Source organism: Calidris pugnax, unplaced genomic scaffold (genome assembly GCF_001431845.1).
Source record: "Calidris pugnax isolate Ruff unplaced genomic scaffold, ASM143184v1 scaffold103, whole genome shotgun sequence".
NCBI lineage: Eukaryota > Metazoa > Chordata > Aves > Charadriiformes > Scolopacidae > Calidris > Calidris pugnax.
In genome coordinates, this window is record NW_015090990.1 from 4,688,865 (window position 1) to 4,704,505 (window position 15,641).

The 15,641-nt window shown below is 37.8% G+C and overlaps 2 protein-coding genes across 6 annotated transcripts in view; one reads left to right on the top strand and one right to left on the bottom strand.

Annotated features, from left to right (window-relative positions):
* SLC4A10 (solute carrier family 4, sodium bicarbonate transporter, member 10) overlaps positions 1 to 4,322 on the top strand; it is a 126,541-nt gene extending 122,219 nt beyond the window's left edge. For 3 of the 5 annotated variants that reach the window (XM_014954465.1, XM_014954467.1, XM_014954468.1), the window contains one exon: positions 2,016 to 4,322. In XM_014954465.1, coding sequence (XP_014809951.1) covers positions 2,016 to 2,082 — 67 coding nt within the window. In that variant the 3' untranslated portion in view covers positions 2,083 to 4,322. Of the gene's footprint in view, positions 1 to 1,076; positions 1,103 to 2,015 lie in introns of all 5 variants that reach the window. The other 2 variants (XR_001413393.1, XM_014954469.1) reach the window with 1 other exon arrangement.
* A 2,048-nt stretch (positions 4,323 to 6,370) lies between these two features.
* DPP4 (dipeptidyl-peptidase 4) overlaps positions 6,371 to 15,641 on the bottom strand; it is a 41,341-nt gene continuing 32,070 nt past the window's right edge. Inside the window, exons 23-26 of the mRNA XM_014954723.1 lie at positions 14,054 to 14,118; positions 8,804 to 8,876; positions 8,479 to 8,552; positions 6,371 to 7,616 (exon numbers count right to left, since the gene is read on the bottom strand). Of these exons, the coding sequence (XP_014810209.1) occupies positions 7,518 to 7,616; positions 8,479 to 8,552; positions 8,804 to 8,876; positions 14,054 to 14,118 (311 nt within the window). The 3' untranslated portion in view covers positions 6,371 to 7,517. The remainder of the gene's footprint in view (positions 7,617 to 8,478; positions 8,553 to 8,803; positions 8,877 to 14,053; positions 14,119 to 15,641) is intronic.

The window sequence follows — 15,641 nt, forward strand, 5'->3', positions numbered from 1 at the left end:
TTAAGACTCATTATATAGTATTTAAGTGTCTGATAAGGGGACCTACATGAGATTTACTTAGTCAACTGTTGCCTAACTGTAGAGGTACCTGAGCTTTACAAATTTCCAACCTTAATTTTTCATTATTAAAATTCCTAGGGACCCAGAGATCGGCTTTTGAGCCTGTCTTCGTAGAACTGACTACCAAGGCACCTATCTGAAACATAGCCCTCTTTGGTACACGTAATTAAATATTCCTCTGTCTTTCCTAACAATATTAAGTCCTTCAGATAGCAATTTCAAAACACGTGCAGAAGATCTGACCATGTAAGAAGGTAGTCCTAGCTGGTCAATTAAAGTAGTGGAGAAAGAGGTATCTATCACTTCATAGATGGTGTGAGTTCCCTTCACTACCTGAAGATATGCAAATCTCACATCCCAAACCTCCCTTTTCAGGCCTGTTAGACCACTTCCTTGGTAGGAAGAGAGCTCTAAGTCCCTTACAGATCCAGCAGTTAAGTGTTTTACTAGTAAAAGACTGGACTTGTCCTTTTTTTTTTTTTTCCCAAATTTTTCAAGGCATTAAAGCCCACATCTGCAGGAGATGCTCAGAGATGTGAATCCTAAATAGAAGGAAGACTTTCCTGGTATCACAGAGGCACCTAAAACGTGGAAATATTATAGACTGTAAGGCACACAACACATCCTCAGTGTTTGATTTTACTAAGCACAGGTAACTCTCTGCCTGCTGTACTGCTGCACTTTAAATTCACCCCCCAGGAATTTGTTTGCATACCCTTTGTGTGCAGGAAGTGTAACATACCCAATTCTATCACTGTTCTACAGAAGGTGACAGATTTGGCAGTTGAAGTGGCAGAAGTTGGTATTCTTTAGCTATTTCCATTAACACCTCTGGAAGCTGCCATAGGCATAGAAGTAAGCTTTGGCTGAACTGAATTGTATCCTTAAAGCAATTTTTATGTGAAGATAAATGTCAGATGATTGTAAAATTGTGCATGAATCACCTTAAGAATTTGAGAATTGATCCTGCTTTCTTTAAGCCTTGTGTAACTCAGCCTATTTCTCATTCATTCTAGTTAAGGAATTATTCCCATGAAACCTGGTAGGTTATGTGCTTCATACAGGTTTGTCCTCAGAACCATCTTTTTTTTTTTTTTAGATACCCTGCCACTCTTTGTTGAAGGCTTGGTTTGCCTGTGTTGTGGAAGCCTCTTTGCATTTTCGTAGTGTGACTGAAACTCATTGCAAGAACATGACTTTTTATTTATTTATGCTGTTTTAAATTAGGACTGTATTCACACACACAAAAAAAGTCATCTGCTTTGCACAGACATTGCTTTCTGTTTTAACTGGAAAAAAAGCTGAATCCACATTTGAACTCTGCTTCAGAGTTCTTAGTGATGAGGCTTCTGTGTGATCTTGAGGCTTTTTTTTTTATTAAAAAAAAAAGTTATTTCTGTATAATCTATACATGAAGAAGTATGTATTAAGCTCCAAATGGGGAATATTGTCACTCCCCACCACCCCAGCCTTCTCCTGTTCTCCCCAGTCAAGACTGAAAGCCAAATATTACATTTGGAAATTGGCTTGCACTGCTCTAGTTCAGAAACATTCCTTCTAAACTTACGTTGGGCAACACCATACATTTTAAAGACAGGAAATACTGTAACCTCTTGTTTGTGTCATTTAAGAAAATGCCGGTTTTGTCTGAGAACTGTACCATTACCATTACTTAATTAACAGCTTTATTTGCTAAAAAAAAAAAGGTGGCTATCTTTGCTTGCATGCTGGCTGACGTGTCTGTCTGTACGTCTTAAGTTCTCTACCTATCTCATCACTGAAATGCTGGCTGATGTCTTCTGTACCATTCAGCACTGAAACTTTCACTTGCTTCCCAGTTTGTGCTATGCAGCATGAAAAATCAATTAAAATATCAGTGCAGTGTTGGTTTTCAGGTAGATCATTAATATATATGATGGTGCTGCTGTTAACTTTTTTTTTCCTTCTTTTCCTAGTGCTGAAATCAGAACAGAGAAGAAAGCTGACTCAGGGAAAGGTGTTGACCGGGAGACTTGTCTATGACTTGTTCTTCAATTAATTTTTTTACAAACGAATGAAAGGAGTGCCACAACCACTAAATAGAAATTATTTGACCTTGTAACTTTTGTCTTTCATCTCAAACTAGCACAGGTAACGTAGTGCAATATTTGTCTCATTTCACCTTGTCTAAATGTCTACATTGTCTAGTATCTGTGTAGAAGTCTGCGGTAGCCAATGCAAAAAAACTTCATGTTCTTTGCTGATACTGGCCATTTATCAGTATTCATATCATAAATTTAACAAGCAAAGTTACTTTCAAATTCAACTTTCTTCTTAATAGGTTTGTACTGTATTTTGCTACTTTTTCTGTGTGAGAATACTTAATAATCTTCATTCAAGATGAACTTGAAAACACTTGTTCCGATTTTTTGTTTTTTTAAATCACCTAACTCAAGTAAATGATTTCAGGAGACCCAAACTGACAGGCAAACATTAAATTTTTTAAAGTAACAACTGATCTGACCCTGTGAACAAACTAACAAGGATAATCCTTTCCTCCTCAAGCTGTCCTTTTGAAGTCATGGATTACTTTTGCAATGAGGGTTTCAGGGTCAGATTCTGTATTTGTGAAGTTTTCCTTGATTTAATACAGTGTATTTAATATTCAAATTTGTATGTAACTGGAACATAGTCTCATATATATATTAAATATATATTAAAAATATATATTAAAACATTCTCTCACCTTAGTTGAAAAACACCACCACATCCTTTCATGTGAAACATGGGTACAGTATTTCTTAAAATGCAATCTGTGATTTTGGTATCTTATCTTGCGTTGTATGAATGTTGCTGTGGTAGGCCAAACAACTGCATTATGTCATTAATCAAGCCATTATTTTATAATAGGGAAAATTTTGTAAATACAAACTATACTTCACATGCAGTTATATCACCTGCCCAATGATTCTCTCTTTATTGCCTAAAATACAGCTAGTTAAAGGGCATATTTATATTGTCCTCTCTCTACTAACAACCGTAAACCTCTTAATTTCAGAGAGTAATTGTGTGTAATACCTAAATGGGTATCCTGCTGTTGGTTTTGCTACAGCTCTTCACTATCCCATCAAGTACGTATTTATTAAAAGATAAAAACAACACTGCAAAGTAAAATGCAGTAAGCCATTACAAAGACATTTTTCATAATGGATTTTGTTACTGCCTGATCCTTCAAGCTGTTCTTTTATGTAAACAAGGACTGCGAGATTAGGTATTGAATTAATAGAGATGCGGAGGAAAAGTTTTATTGTTTTAGTTGCAATTCACTGATTTTTATTTTTTTTAAGATAAATTTTTAAATGATTAAATGAATGCTAACTCTCATTATTACGCTATTACTTTGAATGCTACAAATAAGAATTAGTCTTGTAATCTAACAACTGATCTACAGGGCTCTAACATTCCCCAGCTTTCCAAAATACTATAAACTTTCCATAGACTTCATGTGAACAACTTTTCATATCCAGCACATTTAAAATAGTCCATCTAATGTTTTTGTGGGTGTGAGTGTGTGTGTTTTACTACTTTAGCCATAAAAGATAATTGCATTTTGCTGCAAACTAATAGGGTCTCTGTTCTAAATTTGAGTTAGCATTATCAAAGCCCATAAAAGGCCATTTTTATGGAGAAAAAAACAATAATCTAATGGACACAAAGAAGGATTTACATTTAATTCAATGTTTGTATTTGTAAATTTAGGAAAAAAAATGCTGATGCATTAAGGTAAAATGCTTTGTTTTGTGTACTTGATGATAAATTATAAGATTCCAATTGTTTTAAGGTTAGTATAGAAGTTCAATACTGGTTTGTTGCGAAAGCAGCCTGGTGGTGTTTTAATATGTTGCTGACTTTGTTACAGATAATGTATACAATCAAAATGTATTAGTTTTACTTGACCAACTCTTAGAATATTAAGGAATCAGTGTATTCAATGGCATTCTGTATTTCTGTTCAGTATTTCAGAGTGGTTTTATTTTAAAACAGTCACTCTGTTCTTGTGTGAATTTAAATGCTATTCCAATGTTAATCTTAACATTCTGAAATCACACACAATATAAAGCAAATGTAGTGCTATATTTACTTCTAATTTCATATTCCTGGTCAAAATTACTCAATTTCTTGGATGTAATTTATTACAAAAGTTTATGTGTACATGTGAATAGACTATTGTGTTTTTCACAATTAAGAAATGTTATGTGAAAATAAATATTTATCCTAACTAATTTTCAATTTTATTTTTACACCCAGAACAAGCATGCAATATGGTACAGTATTTTAAATGTCTACCTGACACCTGAATATGCCTCACAAACCAATGAATTGCAGAGCCCAGTCCTGCTCCATTTCCAAGTGGAATCTCAGTGAAACATGCTGTGCTGTCAGTGTTGCCTGGTGGTGTGTAGTTGATGACGTTGTACTTGGTGTGACTCTAACATTGCATGTGCCCTCAGGGATGGCACATAAACCCCCTGTTCCAGGAAGACAGTGGGAATTAAATTCTGATTTAGTGGTCGCAAGTTGGTTCCCCCTGCTCCTGAGAGAGATGATGTGGACCAGGCAGCAGTAGTTGGGTCTTTCTACAGATCAATTTTTACAATCTTTTTACAGAGGTAAGGTCATAAAATTTAAAATTCCTCAATGCTCCAATATTTAAAGTGTCTAATTGTAGAACAGCGGCTTAGCTGCCTAGTGTGGGAGCTTCTGCTACTGAAAAACTTACAGGCCTTAAAGCCTAGTACTACTGCCAAGCCCCCATACTTAAAGTACTAACTCCATCTTATTTAATCTGTTTGAGCTTCTTCACCTATTTTTTTAAAGCAAAGACTGGAAGCCTCCCAGCCTGAGAATGGTAACAGTAACACCTCAGGCTTCAGCTGCTTCTGTGAGGATTTTACAGGACGTGTATTGTACAGCAAACTTAAGTATCCATTTCACATGGAAAAAAATCCAGACAAAAAAGGTAAGTGGTAGGCACCTAACTCTAGCACACACACGTGCAAGGAGCTGGCTTGCTTCTGTTGCCTCAGCTCTAGATATTTACTTGTGTTCATGCATTTCAAGTTAAGTTGTTGGTTCCCTGAGGCAGCTCTATCATCTACATTATTTTTGGAGCTGAGGGATATCTACCAGAGAGAAAATTAGACACTGATATTTATTAGGACAGTTACATATTATTTTTTTTTGTTTCAAAAGTTGCATTATGCTCTATTCACAGCGTTATCTTAGAAGTTGCTTTCTAGACAAAGAAATACAAGATACTTAGCACTGGACTTTTTTATGCCTTTCAAGTAAGACAGTTAAAACAGGACTATGTTTTAAATATGTTGAAACAGAAGAGTTTCCCAGTGAGGTGTGAGCATCAGTAAGGTAGGTCAGATACACAGAACTGCATCTTTACTTAACACTTACCCAGACCATGTAATTTTTAGTTTTATTTAAAAGGATTTTTTTAACGCTTCTCTGATTACACTAAAGGAGTAACTGCAGTTCTTTAGTATGTATGAAGGCTTAGTTAATGTAGTTTTGGGATTACAGAAATATGTTTTTTGTCTACATGATATTGTGAGTGATAACATTTAAAAAAAAACACCCTAACAACTATTTGGCCCTTGCACACACAAGCCATCCAGAAGTTCATAATCTTTTTTATTACCTATCATCTGCATCGCTGTGATCTACCTTTCTACTGATTTATATTTATTTCCCTTGAGTCAAAAGAATTACAGATGTGGATTTTATAACCTGTTGGAGACAACTGACAGCCTGCATGCTATAGAAGTTCAACAGTGATGGCAGTCTATGTTAGAACCACTAATATTTGGTTCTAACTAACATATAGCCCAAAATTATGTTTGTAATACCCATCTCCAGTTTTGTTTCCCAAAAAAAAACTTACTTTGTGAAAATAAGTTTGTTTTTGAAACCAAAACCTTATATTCCACCTCAGGCCCCCTTCTTTTTCTCACAAAGGACAAGCTGCACAAACTGTCTTGCCATTCTCCCCCCTGTCCCCCTTGCTTTAACTGTCTGTGTGAGTACTTCTACATTCACACCTAATGCCACTAATAACCCACAATACATACATCATCACATGCTGGGATCCAGTATCAAGAAGCTAGGTGTTAGATAAGCATGTCACACTCCGTTACATGATACCATTAAACACAAGCAGAAATGTCACTGTTAAGTCCCTCTCAAAATTAATGGATTTTTGTAAAATTCCAGGAGTTTGTTTCTCAAGCAACATTTTCAATGATACCTATTACACTTCTTTTCATAATTTAATGTCTTTATTTTTTTAAAGCAGCACAGTTTGTAGTACAAGTGGGTTGCATCTTTTCTATCTCTGTGAAATTAAGAAAACTTATCTTCAGCTGGAGAAGCCTACCTGGAAGGTAAAGCATAAGTTTACTGGTAGGCTGCAAGGAAAAGCAGGTTTGCTAAATAGTATGTTCACATGACAGCTACAGACCAGTCCTTGCTTTAAACTGCTAGTTTGCATAGTAATGTTTTGAGTGCAAGGAATATATCCCATTCATCAGTAAATAGGAAAATTCTTAACAAAAAAAAAAAAAAAGAAAAAAGAAGCTTTTCTGTCCTGTAGAGAAAACAGTGGGTTGCTCGAGTTTCCAGGTAAGATTTTACCAGTGCAGATTCCCACAGCAGCAGCCTTTTTTGACTGTAAGGGAAGTAAAAATCACAGTACTATGATAGGAAACAAAGAATTTCAGTGCCATTGGTTTGACTAGGTAGCATTCAAAATCTTTGGTGAAAGCTGGTTACGTACTTTCCTTACAAGGCTTCTACAACTATAATCCAAAAGATTGCAGAGAAAATATCAACTGAAGGATTTACAGTAAACAAAGTGTTTCATTCTGCATAGAAAGTATTAACATTGCAGCATTTCTGATATCCTTTCTAAAATAGTAATTGATCAAACATTATGTAATTTCTGCAAAATCTGTTTAAAGTTTTATCAGTATTTTCACAGAAATGATCACAGCATTCATTTTATTTTTTTGCTGGGAACATTATTATTTTAATTCCTCAGCTGATCTCCATGTTGGTTGCTCTGTGACATTTTCATCATTCATTATCCTTATACAGAAATGGGGCTGGTTTTCTTTTAGACTGACATATCAAAAGCTACTGATTCAATCAAGTACCCTGCTTTCTAGAAGTCTGCAACACACCTACATTCTGGGGATGTTAAGACCTGATTAAACACAATCAATAAAATTGCAATAGTTGCTTGGCAACAGAAATCCTTATGAAGATTAGTATTTCATTGTGTACACAGGTATCTTGAGAGTTGACCCTCATCTCATCTTGATTCATAAAAGTTGTTACTGGCTCAGTGTGCATGAGCTACAGCGTTTTCTGGAGAAGTTCCACCACGAACAACCAAACTGCTGGTGCTACTGCAGTGAGAAACACTGCTTTATGAAGTGGCTCATATGGGTATAAATATGCTTATGTGCTTGACCACTGATGGCGTGGTCTTTGTCAGTATACCACTGTGGGGAAGAAAAATAGAGAGAAGGTTAGTTCTAGCTACATGTCAATGATATAGATCAAACGTGACAGATATAAAAATGTGCAGCCGTTTAAAATTATCCAAGCATGAGGCTAATTCAGCATGGAGGCAAAGAAACAATGGAGGTAAGAATGATACTTTTGTCCCTGCTTTGTGTGTGGGATACACCATCTATTCATGCTAAAAGTACAAAATGAATACGGGGCTTGGCCACATGGAGGGCAGATGCAGCTCCTCAGTTTAGAGTGGTGCCTGATCTCTGCACCCTGTAAGCCCTGCCAGTTTGGCTGAAGGACAACCATGCACTTGGCTCCCTTCTATACTTCATCCTCCTCAGCATTGCTCCCCAAGGGCTGGGAGAAGGTAGGAAAGAAAGAGCTTGCACTGTAGTCTGAGAGTTTCCATGTACAGCACAAGAAGGGGCAACTAACTATTTGTTCTACAAGTTCAACAAAAACCCCAAATGTGAAGGACAGGTTATCTTGGACTTAGGTGATGTTAACCTTTCTATCCTATCTGTAAGGTACTATTCATTGGACTTTGCATATAGGCACAGATTGGGATTGGCCTGGCTGTTTGTCTGAGGACATAAAAAAAAAATTAACAAAAGATTAAGTAAACAGGGTCATATACAAGGAGGAGTTGCTTTATCTTTTTTTTTTTCCTAGTACAGAAGATACATGGGTGCATTATATTAAAATATCAGTTACTGAACATGAAATGCAACTATGTGAACTTTCATTTAAGCTGGCAATTGATTTATATCTAACAACAGTGAGCGTTTGCTAGTATTCTCATAACACAAACCCATTTGTGTGATGATAAACAAAACAGAACCATACCATTGCCTGAAAATCCACTTCAGCATCAACAAGGGCCTTGGAAATCTGCGCTGCTTGCTGAAAGTGAACATTATCTGAAAAGTGGAAGAAGAAGAGGAAAAAGGTAAACAAAAAATTGCTTCTGTAGTACTCTAGGGGGAAAAGCAAGGCAATGAACACAGTAGACTCCCCAGCACAGCTGACTGAAACACAAATTAGTTGCAGAAAGCAGTATTATTTTATTGACGTAAATGTAACAGCCTTGCCCCTTCATGCTTTTGTTTTGTCAGTAGTCGAATTGCGAACCTGTCTGTAATACTAAAATGTCTAATTAACTGCAACTCACCATCTGCTGTTCCATGAATAAGGAGATATTCAACTTCCTTGAATTTTTCAGCTCTGGCCATTACTGTTGAACTCTGAAATTAAAGAAAAGGAAGGGAAAAAAAAAGAAAAAAGAAAAAAGGCGCTATTTATTAGAAGACAATTTGCTGCCAACTGACTTTGATTCCTGTTGACACAGTCTGGGGTCCTTCAGATAAAACCAACCACCCCTGTTTCCCCCCCGAGCCCCCAGGCAGCATGTTCCTGTATCCAGCAGCACGGGGCTCGCTCTCACACCGTTCTGCACCGGGCTGTGATTGTTACCAAGGGTTATGGCTGCAAAGTAACGGGCAAGTCCAGAGGGGAAGAGTTTTGTGAGCGAGATACACATTTAATGTATTGCTAACATGTTGTTAGCCTGCAGCACACCACTTGCCATAGGTTTCCTGTGCGACTGCAGACAAGTTAAAAAAACCGTTGCCATGGCAACAGTGCACCCTATGATAGCGAGGAGTAGATATTGCAAAGACTACATGCGTGATCTTCCCCACCAAAATGTCCACTAGTTTACCTTTAGGTAAGTCGGAGCTAATATTTCATCAGGCTCAAGTAAAAATGGCTGACGAGAAGTTTAAAACAATCCTGTCCCCCAAAAAGATAGAGAAATGCCCGAAGGAAAAACCCACTTGGCAAAAATCTATAAATAGAAGTCAAGCTATGTCTTGGGAACTGAAACACAATATGTTGATTAAAAAAATAATTGACAACTAAGATTAATCAGGAAATTTAAAACACAGTAACATCATAGTCCCGAGAACATACTGACCACCTGACTTGCTAGTGTCACTAGGTATTAAACAATGAGGAAGGTAAGGATTGCAGTTAAGAACTTTAATTTGTGAAAGGAAAGGGAATAGGACAGTGCTCTGCCATGAGAGAGGGAAAAAGAAAAGGAACAAGAGGTGAGATGTTTTAGGCTTGATAATCAGCATAATGAGGCAAAAATACGTTGAATTAGATTTCCTTCCATGAGCAACATTATGGGGTTCTCTCCTGAAAAATGGCTGAATCCCTGCAGAAGTTTTCTCTATGTTACAGCAATATAAAAGCCACTATAGCAAGGGGGGAAAAAAAAACACCCAACAGTAAAAATTAGGAACAAAACAATATGGTGGTTTGTTGGTTTCTATTGCTTCCCCACCTTGCACTAAGGTGCATCCTTGCACAGAGATTTGCATTTAGTACCTCCAAAAAGTCAAATACAATATATTTTAAGACGCAGGAGTATTCTAATTTCCTTGTTTCTCTTGTACGCTCATGAGTCTTTAAAGCAAGCATAAATATTAAATTCCCTTTGTCATGGCAGAATAGCAAACCACAACCCTCATAAGTGAAATGAATTCCTTGTTATTCAACCAAATTTAGAAAACTAGTTCAGCAGAGGAAAAAACCACCCTCCAATCCCTAACACTGCAGTTGCCCTCTTCCGATAGGGGAAGACTGCAGAGCACCAGAAATCCCACCTAATATATGGAAATCACTAGCCATTGAAACGAGTTGGTATTGTGGAGTAAGAACAGATAGTTCTAAGAGTGCCAAAAGCTGGAGACAGGACTTTGATTCAGTGAGGAGCACTGCTACAGCAGCCGACCAAAAGAGTAATAGCCCAGTGTTACAAAGAAAAAGAAAAAGAACCAAGCAGTATCCTTTGGGTGCATCATTTTTCCACATGTGCAGAGAGAAACTCTACATAGATTGCCTGTATAAGCTTTCTTCCCACAAGTTAGTGCTGGTTTAAGGGACAGCAAATCTTCTGCAAGTGGAAGTCTGACTTGAGCTACAGTTCTTGAGAACTTGACTTTCCAAAAGCTGTTTTAGAAAAAGGATGTCACTATTTTTCCCCTTCAAGCATTAAACAAAATAAAGCTATTTGTAAAATACTTCAGAAAGAAGGAACACACAAAAGAGATACTTTCTCAGTTTTTTTCTCACTTGCAAGTGATGTCTCATTTGCTGTACCTGTACTCAACATGAAGAGTCTCTTCCTAAAATGTACTTTAAGGACATTTAACTTCTGCCAAAAAAAAAAAGAAGGATGCAAGATAGGGAGCAATCTCAAGTTGGGCACAGCTACAGCACAAAACAACAGCTACCTCAGCCGAACAAACCTCAAGTGGACAGCAAATACATACAACTTAATTTACACCTTCCGTGTCATAGTTATACTGCCGGGACAAAGGTTCGGAAAAGGTAACATGTACGAGTACTGAGAATTAGGCCCTGCTGAGTGTAACTGGCTTTTCTACAGCTCACACAGCAGTCAACATTTTATCAGCACTCCACAAACAAGTTACGGTTTGGCTGAAACTGAAGGTCTCTCTCCCTTTAGCATATTCTCAGATAATAGAACAAATGTCAAATCAGTACAAGATGGCATATTTACAAAATTGTACCCTGTTTTGCATAACCTAATGATGCAGCAGTTCTTAAGGACTGAACATTTCAAATCTGCTAGAAAAAGATTGCCAAATCTATGACTGTTTCAAACACTTGCCAAAAGCATATCAAATTCAGAGTGAACTGCAAAATAATCTTCTCACAAGTTGAACAGTCTCTTTGGTATGCTTCACATGGCTACTGCCTCTGACCTCTACAGCTCTGCCCTGCTTGAGTCTCCAGTCTTTCACATGGGGGTCAGTTCTTCCCGGGCAGAACAGCTTCCCTGCCACTCAGCCTAGGAGCCCGACACAATTCTGCTGGAAGCTCCACCCATGCTTGCTCCTTTCTTTAACAGAGCTCTAATTTTTAATAGTTCACAACTACCTTAAAAGGCACTGATCACACCTAATTAGCCTACTTAGAGGAGTGTGAATCATCCCTCAGACTTGACTCTTGACAAAGAGTCTTTAACTTCTCACATTCTCTTCCTTCAATAAACGCAAATCCTAATGTCACAGTAATACAAAGGTAGGGTTCCCACAACTAGTTTCTTGAGACTATATATTCACAGGCATTAATAATACTCTGCGCACTAGGAAGGCACCTGGCAGCATGCACCTTCCCCAAGCAGGTCTGTACACAGTCTCATTTCTTTTAAATTAGGGCAGAGTTTAAATCGGTGTACAGGGTTTATGCAACCTTTCACTTTTCAAGCCAGCTTTATAGCGGATGGAGTAGGATAGAGATTACATGGTGCAGCTCACAAACCTCACAGTACGAAGTTAACAGTTCAAAAATGCTTTAACAGCTTCAGCTAGGAGAGCTTTCAGTACACGTTTTGCATTTACTTGCTAAAAAACATTCAGTTCAGCAAACAGCTCTCAGCAGCGACAAGGGGCCATGAGGCTGGCTACTGGGACGTCGAACAAAGGGGCTGTAAGCCAGAAACATGCTGGGCTGAAGTCAGGAAGGGTCTTCAGCAACAACAAAATCCCGCAGCCCTTCCATTGATGCTATGTGAAAACAAACCAGCTCGCTTTTTGAGCTACCCCACCCCTCCAGGTTTATATGGAAAATTAAATTCCAAGTAATACGTTATTTGGGGCTTTGAACAATGAATGAGGACATCAGTTGCATTTTCCTATCTCTAGAAGCAGCAGTGAACTGTGACAATCTGATCTGTGCAATTACCCCTCCTCCATCTAGCCACCATTCTCCCCAATTAGTCCTCTGAGTAACACATTTGAAACCTTTAGCTCTTTGGTACTGGCAGTTTCAACGTGGCCATTGCCAGCAATGGATACTATGCCAAGAAAATCCGACTCCTGGCTTGAAAGGATTAAACAGTCCTCTGTTGCCATCTGTGCCGTGAAGCTGGTGAATGACTTTGTGCACCCAGAGCGTTAACGTTCGTTCTGCACGACGACAGTAACTTCTATTTACACTGCTACCTCGCAGACCTCCTACTGTTCCCACTGCCTTAAAGAAACCCATTTGGGAGAAGGCAGGCAGGCGGCTGCGGGCTGCTGGGCAGTCCCCCTCGCTGGGCAGAAGAGGCAGACGCAGCACCAAATCTTCCAGCAGTCACTACCACGCTCCTCAGTTTTGACCAGTTCGTCTGGTACAGCAGTTGACAAAACCAGATTACTGGGTTTACGTAGTGATAACGTCAAACCAGACGTTTCAGTCCATGTATGTATGCATTTATATGTTCTACCGTACTTTTAAATCAATGCAACAACCCTCACGCTTTTTTTCCTCTCATAACCCTTATTTTTTTAATGCATCAAGACACAATCAGTGCTAAATTGTCTTCTAGCTTATTTACCAACCCAAACACAGAGAATGCCCCATCACTTTTCCTCTACCACCCATGTTTGGTTCCAGCATCACCATGTCTGAACACCTCTGTGAAACATCCCACTAACCAGGGCACAAAGTACCCCTCAGATCCCTCGCGGTTCTACAGCCGCTGTATTTCCACCTACATCTGAAATGTAACAAAACCCTACAGAAGGTTTGGGCTGCTGTGCCCCACTCCCAGCTACCTGACATACCTGACACTCCAGAAAGCCCTCCAGGCAGCTTGCACAGGGAAGAGCAAGTCAAACAATTCATCAAGACAAAAAAAATCTACAGGTGTTTTGCTTCCATGAGAACACCTGGAAATTCTTTATTTCTGAACAAACATTAGGCATTTCAGACCAAACCTTGGCCATCCTACGTCTGTGGAGATGGGGCCAAGCTTCCAGCCCCAACGCTGCTGGCTCTCAGTTGGACTGCAATTTGCTTGATATGATCACAGTACGGACAGACTTGCCTACCTGACAAAGTTCCCTAATATTTGGGAGATCTTGCTTTCCCTGAAAAAAACTTGCAGATTCCTAAAACAAAAAAGTTCACACAATACCCTTTTAAAAGAAATAATTATACTTCAGAAAGAACTGGCATACATTTGTTTTGGTGGAAATGTTGTTTGAGGTAAAGCATAGTTTGCCCACGAGCATATTAAATTTTAAAACAAATTCGTTTCTTGGTGATTAAAATAAAACAGTTCTTACAGCTTGTTTTGCAGTCTGCAAAGTAGCCAAATGGAACTGAATGTAAAAAACTCAAAAAAGCCAAACACACCGAACAACCAACAGAAAACCCACACTATGCAGCAAGGAGTAACTGCCTCATGCAAATCCAAATGCACGAGACTACAGCCTCTAAAAGCACAATGCAACAGTTATAGCTGGAAAGAAGAAACAAACTAGACTGCATAAAGAAAAAAAAGAGTGGTTTAGAAAAGAAACAACACATTTCAAAAATAAAGTGATTTCTTTCTTACATTATAGTTGTGCAGATTATCACTTGGTACAGGAAGGCCCATGTATCGCTCCGTGTATATTGAATCTGGAATTAAGAAAAAATAAAATAATCTGCTACTTAATTTTCAGTCTGTCTGTCTACCAGAAATTTTACCCATTGATACAAATAATTAGAATGCATACTGGAAATTGGAATAAAAAGATAAAAACAGGCTTTCCACAATGAGGCGTGTAGGTAACCATCATTATTCAGAATATTTAATCTCCTTGTTGCCATGGACACCTGAATGCTGAATATTAATAAAGTACTTTGTGTCAATGTTATCTTATTGTTATTCTTTCAGTAATCCTATGAAAATTACTGAAAATCTTGCAGTAAATTACTAGCATTTGAAAAAAATGTTAGACATTTTATCTAAATGTTTACTGCTAAAAATCTTTAAGATGCAAGTGTAGGAGTGGATTAGGACTCAGCTTGGCTCTATGTTATATAAAGTAAAAATTAACTATTACTGATTTTCCACGGATTTTTCAGCATGATATATTACCTTTTTCGCAGATTTGCTGCTTTATTTTAAGCCATACATATCAACCTTCTGTTACCATATCCTAATGTCCATCTGACTTCTCATCAGCATGGTCACACTGTTTTGGTTTTTTTTTTTGATGTTGAATATGCATGATTCCACAACACTTTCCTTTAATCAACTAAAAGTGGCATTTTAGAGATCCTGATCTTCATTTAAAAAAAAAAAAAAGTATTTCCTGCCATACTGTAATATTCATGTCCAAAACACTATGAGAACATCCCTACATCCTCAATAGACTGCTAGCACTTGGGAGTTTGATGGGTTGAATTAGCCAGAGCACATAATACCTCTGTGCTAGTTGCAGAATGATAAATTATGCCTTATTTAGCAGAGGTTTGCCAGGAAAAGCTTTCCCTTGAATGTTTTTGGACAAACGAAACCAGAAAAATGTCAACATGTGGTCACATTGTACCAGCAGGTATTATATTTTTAACTGTATATAATTTTTTTTAATCTGGGAGGAGGGCCCTTATAACTGTTTATAGCCTCATGCAACTACACCCTTATACACTATAAGCTTGAAGCACCTACAGACTTATCTACTTGTTCAGGTTTTCCTCACATCAAGATATTCCTAAGATTAATTAGATTTATAAAATCCAAATTTTACACTCTAAAAGGAAAAAAAAAAACCCAAAGAAAATTCAAATCCTGTTTTGTTACTTTGCAACAGTAAATTAGAACACAAGTTTGATGTTAAGCCTCGCAGTTCGTTCTTGTAAGTGAAGTAGCATTTTTAAGAAGCAAAGTCTAATAGCACTGGATTTCTGACACACAATACTGGTCTGGGAACACATGGCAGCTTTGGAAACCAAACACAGGCCCCTTACAGCAATTCCACAAATATTTCAATATTTTAGCCTTCATTAAAGGTTAAAGAGATTACCTGGAATTGTGGATCTGACTTTTTAAAATGGGAAATAAGACTTAGGGCATTGGTTTAATTCTGAAATTCAGTACCCAAGAGTTCATAAAAACAGACCAAGTGGCATTTACATGGTATCTAGTAGATAATCAA